General features: G+C 41.7%; 1 protein-coding gene across 1 annotated transcript; it reads right to left on the bottom strand.

Moving 5' to 3' along the window:
• Positions 1–1482: 1482 nt before the first annotated feature.
• Positions 1483–6706, bottom strand: LYG1 (lysozyme g1). Its single transcript, XM_059407812.1, has 5 exons — positions 6664–6706; positions 4578–4682; positions 3414–3607; positions 1797–1929; positions 1483–1601 (listed from the first exon to the last, which is right to left on the bottom strand). The coding sequence occupies exons 1-5, from the start codon at positions 6704–6706 to the stop codon at positions 1483–1485; spliced, it is 594 nt and encodes a 197-aa protein (XP_059263795.1).
• Positions 6707–9148: the final 2442 nt, after the last annotated feature.

Here is a 9148-nt window from a genome sequence, read left to right as displayed (position 1 = left end):
ACTGTTCTCCCTGAGGGAGGCACTGAGTCTGTAACTTTTGCACTCATGTGGTTGGCTATGATCCCCAACTAAACTGTGTGACTTAACTGTTTCTGAGGCCACAGACTCTGGTATAGTCTTCAAGTAGTGCTGAGCACACAGTAGTTTCTTAAAAGCACTTCTGCCTCAGATGATGACAGTGATCCTAAAATGACACTCTGCAGAGTGTTGACATCCTATACTTTGTAGAACAGGACACTCATTACATTGACAGAACACACAACCCCTTGAATTAAATAATTTACCAGCATAGTGCTGGGCAGCATCCTTGAGGGCAATTCTGACTGATGAAGCACTGTATTATGCCTTGGCTCTGTTAGTCTTAACTGCCCCAAACCAGGGAATAGTTCAGCTGAGTTGAGGGAAGATGGGTGTGGGAGAAGATTCTGTGGCCCAGGGTCCAAGAAAGGAGGTAAAATGAGATAACAGAGAGGCTCTCCTAGGGCTAAGCTAATGCTGTGGAGTTAACAAGTGACTCTCTGGGGCAACTGGGTGGCTCAGTAGGTTAAGCATCTGCCTTTAGCTCAAGTCATGATTTTGGGGTCCTGGGATTGAACTCTGTGTGGGGCTCCCTGCTCAGTGGGAAGCCTGCTTCTCCCTCTGCTGCTCCCCTTGCTTATGTTTTTTCTCTCTCAAATAAATAAAATCTTAAAAAACAACAACAACAAAAAAACAAGTGACTCTTCTGAAACCTTTCCACCCAGCAGATGGAGCTAGCCACCATCTCACCTTTTTCTCATCAGAAGTTTTCAGTGAGGTTTGGTGTCTGCCTTGAGCTCAGGGTATGGTTCCAGGGTCCTGGGATGGAGCACACACCCTACCCACCATGAGGAATCCCTGTTCAACTGGAAATCTGCTGCTCCCTCTCCTTCTACCCCTTCCCTCACTTTCTCTTTTAGCTCACTCTCTGTCTCAAATGAATAAATACAATCTTAAAAAAAAGTTTTTAATTAAAATTTGCAACTATGATTTTTATCAAAGAAATCAGTGATGGAGTTTGCCAGATAAAATATCAGGTACCCAGATAATTTAAATTTCAGATAAACTGTGAATAATTTTTTAGGATAAATGTGTTCTAAATATTGCATTGGTACTTACACAAAAAAAATCATTCTTTACCTGGAATACAAATTTAACTGGGCTTCCTGTATTTTTATTTGCTAAATCTGGCAATGCCAGTCAATGAGGAAGAGGATTCATTTCATGGAAATCCACATTGCAGCTAACTTCCATGGGAGTAACTTTAATTAGAGACACAGTCTTTCATTTACACACTCACCACACCACAAAATGCAGACAATTCCTCCTTTAATGTGCTTCATGTTATTTTGATGAACTTCAGGTCAAATTCAGATTCACAGGTACAAGCCCCATTGGCTAGTTTTATCTGTGTAACAGCTGAGGTCTTCTATGTGATAATGACCTTGGATTTGCTCTGAAACATTAGAAGCCATGTCTCTTGAAGTATTTGGCTCGGGCAAGGACATCATTGCAGAAATCACAGCTCAGGTCCTGGCTGCTTCTGATGTACTCAGGAGCTCCAGCATAAGCACAGAGTCCACCTGGAATTTTGTGAGATCGGTTAATGCTGACCTTGTAGCCCCTCATCGCTCCAAGGTCTCAGTGGTTAACTTAGATTCTCTTTCCTAATTGGTCATCAGAAGGCAACTGAGGTTTGGGGGAATCTTGTGCAAGGTCTTATATTTGTTCTGATTAATTCCATGCTGTGAAATCACCAAGTCCTGTGTTACACTTACCTCTTAGATACTGATCAGAGTTCCAGGTTGGAAACCTCCTCTGGATTTCTTTGATCCTAACAGTTAAGACCTCGGTTATTTGAGAAACCCGGGACTCGCTGATCCAGGATGTTGGAGCATAAAGACCAAGGTCCTAGAGGGAGAGAGGCAGAGGAAAAATGATGTAAGCCATGTGGGAGGGTGACAGGACTTAATGGGACCAGTACTGCATTCTCATTTCCCTCCTTTTTTCTCTCCTTCTCCTTTAGCTAAACTAATGCCACCTCTAATCTCCCTGCAGATAAACAGTAAAGCTACAAGGTTTGGGCAAAGGAAGGATGAGCAGACATTTCACAGCTGCTTCATTATAATGGTGAGCGGAAGAGTTGGAAGTCAAAGGTGATAGAAGTAGTGGACATACCAGTCTGATGCCCTCTTTCAATGCTGCAAGCACAAGCCTTCCAAATAGGTCAGAAAGGGGGTTTTCTATCTGTACTTATAATTCTCCTTCCAGATCTTCTGAATGTCTAAAAGTGCTTCTAATTTTTCTTATACAACTTTGTTTCAACATATTTAGAAGAAATGTCTGACTCTGGAGAATTCTTTCAACTTCAAAGTAGATGGAGGCATCATTTTCCCAAAAACAAGATTTTACAAAGAAGGCAGAGTGCTAAGTGATGCTGACCCTAACATCGCCTAAGTTGCTCTTGGTCCTGGTTCGGCATTTTCCAGCTGCCATGTGACTTTGCAGGAACGACCCTCTCCTTGTAAGTAAGTGGTTACTTCCTCACTTGGAAATGATGGATTGCATGCCTTCCCTCATCCCATCCTCATCCGATTATTGGATGCGGCCCCAAGTAAAAAAGATAGAGTATTTGAAAGTACTTTTAAATTGGCAAGTGTCATTCCACTTTAAACTGGGAAGCCAGTTTAAAGATCACTGAGGAATATATTTTCCTAAAAGCTTAAGAAATGACTGTACTACATAAAGGCTTCTCAACTGCTGCAACAATGATGTGAAATGCAATAGAAAAAAATCACTGTGCCACTGTCTCCTTGCTATCACCGATTCCCCCAGTACACAGTTAATTCAACTGTGGGGTTAATGCCCAGTTCCTTGGGAGATTTTCTGGGACAAGTGAAACCAGGCAGAATTTGTGCAAAAATAAAGCTGGATCTTCAGAACTCAGGATTGAAGACAGGAGGAAGAAGGAGAAGACAAAGGAAGGAAGAAGACAAAGGAGAATGAATTCAGTATTTGCTAAAAATCTGCCGGATACTAAACATGTTTTCATAACATTCCATTGAGTCTTCATTAACAGTTCCAGGAGGCTGGTGTTTCATAGGTGAGGAAATTGAATCCTAGGGAGATTAAATGAGGTCACATGGTAGCAAAATAACAGAGCAAGTATTCAAGATAGGGTACCATGGATAAGATCCTGGAAACACAGCACAGTTGATTCTGAAAAGAAACCATGGCTCACGAAGCCATGATGTTGCTACTGGTATGGAGTACCTTTCACTCTGTATCCCATGGCACTGTGCTCCAGAGTGTCAACAACAACAAATGTGAAGATGTCCCCTTAGCATTGCACCATGCAGCACGACGGCCATATGCCATAACTGACAGGGGTTTACCTGCACAGCCCCGATGCCATCGCCCATGTTGCCCACATTGGTCATAACGTTGCCGCCATGAGACTCCCTGGACAAGACACCAGCAATCACTGCAGGATCCACACAGTACTTTTGGCCAGCAGTACGAATCACAGGCTGGTATCTCAAGAGGTATGGCATGTCTATTTCAGCCAGCCTTTCAGAAGCACGAACTCCTAATGCAAACACAGAAGGAAGGATGTGGCTGTGTGACTTATGCTGACGTGGGAGCTCAAGAGAAGAGAAATCACACTGCAGGTATCTGGGTAGTGGTCTAGGACCAAGAAGTCCTTGCCTCAGTCTGAAATCCCTTGAGGCCATTCCTAGACCTGAGACTATGATTCTCCTCCTTTAAGCTTGAGTTGGCATCCACACAGGCAATGTTCTTTATGACTGCCAGTGCCCCTTGCTGGTCTCTCAGAGGCTGCTCTGGCCCATGCAGGACAATTCCCTGGGCACAAGCACACTGACTCCATCCTAAGCACCCCAAAGAGAGTTACCCAGTAAAAAGTACTTGTCCATTAGCTACAATGAGCACCATATATAAAAGAGAGATTCTTCCAACGCCTTCAAGAAGTTGTTGGAGAGTTTCCCTGACAGATTTGCTCACTCTTGCCCACCTTTCCACCCTAAAATGACACTCAGAAATTGCATGAGCTTAAATCTTCATAAAATAACAAGGGTACTGGGCAAAATGAAAACTAATGCTAATTTACCTGGCTAGCCCACTCACCTTGTAAGCATTTTTTTTGGTTTCAAAATACTCTCATCCACATTCTATCAACCTGAGTTTACAACAAAATTGTAAAGTGAGTATTTTTAACCCCTTTCTGTGGAGGCAGAGGAGAACTAAGTGACTTGTTGAAGAACCAGAGCCCACACTCAGACAAGTTCTTTGGATTCGATGTTTAGTGCTCTTCCTGCCACTTGGTAGTGTAGGGTTGTGGGAAATAGTGGGAAATGAAGGAGAAAGAGAGGGACACATGGGTGTGGGATATCAAGGGAAGGGGCAAAGACTGAAAAGGAAGAAGTGGAAAGAGGGAGCCCCCTGTGGGGCAAAATCCTGTTAAAGCCACCCTTGCCAAAAGGAGGCATCTTCTGAGAGAAAGAAGAGGAGGGGAGGTGGACAATGAGATTATAACCTACCACAGTAGTTCAGGCCATGACGCTTTCCAATCCCGCAAGAAGCCCCAGGGGTCTCAAAGTTTCGGATATTTCCATAGCATCCCCAGTTGCTGCTTTCAGATAAATCTACAAATTGAGAAATTTTCGGCCTAAGGCATTGAACGGCTTTGATCATCTTCTGTCCACAAATGAAATGCCATTAATAAAAAGAATTTTACCAAAATCAGTAACAACAAGAAGTTCACTCTGAACTGAAAATTTTGAAATTTACAGTACAGTGACTAGGAAATTATCATAGAAACTTCCTCAATACTAAGTTGTCACCTCCTATCCTACAGGCATGAGCAACTGTTGTAGCAGCTATATTCCTCGCAAAAAGCCCTGAACTATCCAGTGCTGTTGAGTTGGTGTCTTGGAATCAAACCAGAGGATCTGTTCCCTGTAAGTAGTCTTCATCCTATATCTTAGGTAAACCCTCAGTACTTCTTCTCCTTCAAATATTCCTGTCTGGCTGGTCTGGTGAGATATTTATCGTTGCTCTAGAGAAACATGTACAAAGCCTGGTCTTCCCCGGGGTCTCAAACCAGACCCAAAGTAAAGGCACAGTGACTTGGAGCTGGCTTTCCCTGGATGTGTGTTCTTCTAGATGGGGGTGCCTAAGACAGCAAAGAGGGGAGGACATCTAAGGGAGCACAGGACCAGGTCTCCACAGGGGGCTCCCTCTTTCCACTTCTTCCTTTTCAGTCTTTGCATTTCCATCTCTCTCTCTCTACCTGCTGCTATCCTTCCAGGGAGGAGAGATTTTTCACAAAGGCCACTGAAAAAAGGACATTTCCTAGTATTCATAATTCAAACTAGAAGTACACATGAGAGTAATGAACAGTAATGAGATACCTACAGGGGGGCAGGAAGGTGCCCATTGAGAAAATCATCTCACTGTGATAAACCTGTAAGGACTCCTCATTAGATTACTCTTTTTTATTTGCTTTATTCTTTGCTCATATCATCAGATCTTAATGGTTTGCAAGTCTTTGGCAACAAATCCATTGCACATCATCATGTGTGTATTGTATGTTCATGTAAATGCCTCTTAAGTTTCTATTTTCTTATTAAGAGCTTCTTGGAGTTGACATCTGAAGATATTAATATTTTGGAGTAAATGCTTCTACTTCACAAACTTTTGATAAGAAATCTGAAAGAAATGTGGAGATTGAATGATCTGGTCTTTTAAAAGTGTACCAAAAATTAAACAACCCAATGTGTTCTTTCATATTTTTTAATTTGTTTATCTTTATAACTGGTGACAAATACCCTTAATATTGTAATGGATTGTGTCATTCATTGCTCTCTGCCCCATAGCCACTCCATAGTCACATTAGATACTCCTTGAAGTTCCATATTCCCAGAATATATTTTAGAAATTTAAAAATACTTGTCAAATAAATGGATCACTCAATGAATGAATGAATGTAAGACCCCATCAGAGAAATCATCAGAATTTAGAGCCAGGAAAAAGTTTGCTTCTCCAGAGGAACTATGCTTCTTCCTTTTTTTCTTTCTTTCTTTTTTTTTTTTTTAAATCAAAAGACATGTACTTTTCCATTTTGGTTTGCAAGGAACCTTAAGACCAAATCTGAAATGCAAGCATAGCAATTATGTCAGCTTCAGTGGTTAGCTTAGTCACATGTCCTCGATCCCCTTTGTGATAGTTTACTATTTGAAATTACATTAGTCTTATTATTGTGAACCATCTCAATCCTCTTATGGAAATACGTGGTCTATGAATAATTTCAGTAACTACTTTTGGTGAGATGGTTTTTATAGAGGGACAATGAGTACTTAACAATGATGTATATTTAAAGTCTAGTCTCCAGCAATGCTGATTTAAACCTACTCCACATTCTGGAGAGCCCCCTCCTTTTGCAGGGCACCTGGAAAGAGGCCATTCATCAGTGGCTGTTAGTAAGTCCAGTATTTATCGGACAACTTAAAAGAAAAACAACATTTTCAGCACAGTTGCAAGTTGCAAGTATCAGAAATACCATTCTGTTCCTATGCTTATCCTTCCCATCTCCCAGGTCAAATGGGAAACATTAAATACACTCACCAGTAAGGGCAAGAAGACCCAGAAGTAGCCACAGCACAGACATTTTGATGAGCTGGCTCTACAGGTCCTAAAATGATTTTATAATAGAAATTAGTTCAAAGATGTGATAACATCCATTATCATCAGAACAATATGTAATGTTTCTATGGAAAGAGGTAAAAAAAGAAAAGGAAAGAATAAGTTTCTCCATGTCTGAACTAAGAAAAGTAATGATCTGAATCATAATGAAAAAAGCAAAAGTAAGACTTGTGCTCCATCCATCCTTTGAATTAACTTAAATATGACGAGACTCCTGCTTGGCTCACAGAGACTCACCAGACCATTGAGCTACCAGAGAGAATTATTTCAGAAAGCCAAGATACTTTGATTCCCAACACTGAGAAACATAGTGACTTGAGTCCAGATCCTGAAAAGCAATTTTTTGGTGCATGTGCCTTATCTCAGTAGTAGAATTTTCCTTATCAAAAGATAATGTGAAAAGGAGAATTTTATATTAGTGTTTCTTTTCGTTTGGGTTCTTTTTCTTTCAGTGTAGAGAAAAGGTTACACATTCCTCAGTATCTTGGAACATACTCTGCTTTGGTTGGAGGAAGGAATTGGTAGACCTTTCCCGTTGCTCTAATCCCCGAGCCTGGGAGTCTCAGACCCTTTTGGCCACCTTGAGCCATTATCCACATTCCTCTTCTGCAAAACTCCTGTGCAGGAGAAAACCTAGTCAAATCCCCAAAAGTCGGGTCATGGGCAGGATTAAACTCATATGGTGCTAGCTAGATGGAAGAAGTGGTGACTGGTCATTGGCATGCATTTGCACTCACTCATTTTTCTCTCTTTCTCATCCAACCATTTCTTTAACCACCCTCCATGGGTACAAAGAGCTTTGGTTCTCCAAATGAATACACAAATGTCAAACAGAACACGTTGTAGTTGACCCCAGGCAATGCTGGAGGATCTGGCCTCCTACCCCCAAAACCTCCACCTCCCCACAACACCCCACTGCAGAGTGTTCCCAACCTCTCCCTGGGTCTGGAGAGCCTGGCTACCTATCATTTTGAATTATTACTGTCATTATAAGTAGGAGTAGGCATATAAAGTCGGTACTTGGTACTTTCTCACCTCCTTTGCTTTAAGGTTATTCTTATGAGTATTTCCTTCCAAACATCCAGAAGGAGATTTTGTCTCAAGATAAAGCAAAGGTGTCAAGGAATTCATTTAAATTACATCTTATGCCAAGCATTTGTGTGCTTCTCAGATATTGTCATTTTTTGTTGTTGTTGTTTTTTGTTTTGTTTTTCTTCCCCACAATGTTGAAATGGTCTACCTGATTTCCCTTAGCTGAACAGAAGATGCCATGCTCAGTCCCAACACCAGAAAGATACAGGAACATGGAATTTTAGCTGGGTCTGCAGAAATTCTCATGCTCAGTCACCAGACAAGAACCATTTATTCGACATCCACTGAGCCACCATCCCCAGCCCTGCCATACTGACTGAGAGAAGACACTCAATCCCAGGAAATATAATGGAGAAAGATTCACTTAGGCACAGAAAAAGCTCATATAGTCAGGAAATTTGATCTTTCCAGAGGCTTCTTCCTGGCTTTATGGAAAGAACCCTGCAGAAGAGAGTGCGGCTGGCACCCAGACACTAAACCCAGAGTCTTTTCCTTGTTGCTGCTTTCTCAGGGAAAAGACATACTTCTTCCTGGAAACCCAAGAGGAAAAGTACTTCAACTTCATGATGAAAGCTACCTCATGTTCCAAGCATTGAACTAAAAGCTCTGTTGAAAAGAGTCTATGTAATCCCACGTGTCAATTACTTAGAAACACAGAGTTCCTTTTTGTCACGTTTTAATTACATCAGGAAAAAGCAAGAAATGGCAATGGAAAAATAAAACACAGCATGTTGAAGCAACTCAAGCTTTGTGGGCCAACTTTACAGATGTCACAAAACTCTCTGTGTTTGGAAGAGACTATTGAGGCATGGGGGGAATGTGCTCAGGGAGTGTCCATTGGTTACCTGTGACTAAACTCTTAATGTCCCTGTGGCTCCATGCACTTGAAACTATTATTAGAAAGTCAGACCAAGACAGCACAGTGCTCATAATGCCAAGCACAGTGTCTCTGATGGCATCCCTCTTCTCCCTTCCTGGAGAGTGAAACAGTGACAAACAGCACAGGGATGTCAACAGGCTGGAGCCATAGCCTGCTGAGCACAGGGAAAACAAACAACCCAAGCATCCCTTGGGGCCAGTTCAAGTCCCTGGTGGCCTCTACCCCTTTCCCTCCACCGAGGACTTTGTCATTCCCAAAGCATCATTTAGATTTGTAAGGCGTAATAGACCATTTACTCCTCCCTTAAACTATTTTCCTGGAAGAGATGAAAATAAAGGTCCTTGGTCTTTAATCTCACCACAGAACTCCTGTGAAAATGTCTTTTTCAGGAATGCTCTCCTAGGTCTTCACCAGAACCCTTTTTTTTTTTTTTTA

This window comes from Mustela nigripes, chromosome 7, assembly GCF_022355385.1.
Source record: "Mustela nigripes isolate SB6536 chromosome 7, MUSNIG.SB6536, whole genome shotgun sequence".
In the NCBI taxonomy this organism is placed as follows: Eukaryota; Metazoa; Chordata; class Mammalia; order Carnivora; family Mustelidae; genus Mustela; species Mustela nigripes.
Note: the sequence above shows the minus strand (reverse complement) of the source record. Positions and strands in the feature narration are given on the sequence as shown.

Excerpts from the sequence above, each read along its gene's own strand:
- LYG1 (XM_059407812.1), bottom strand. The coding sequence starts at position 6,706 with ATGTCTGTGCTGTGGCTACTTCTGGGTCTTCTTGCCCTTACTG. Across the intron at positions 4,683-6,663 it reads GGGTCTTCTTGCCCTTACTG|ATTTATCTGAAAGCAGCAAC; the intron begins GTGAGTGTATTT and ends CTCAATTTGTAG. Across the intron at positions 1,602-1,796 it reads CTCTGATCAGTATCTAAGAG|GTGGACTCTGTGCTTATGCT; the intron begins GTAAGTGTAACA and ends ACAAAATTCCAG.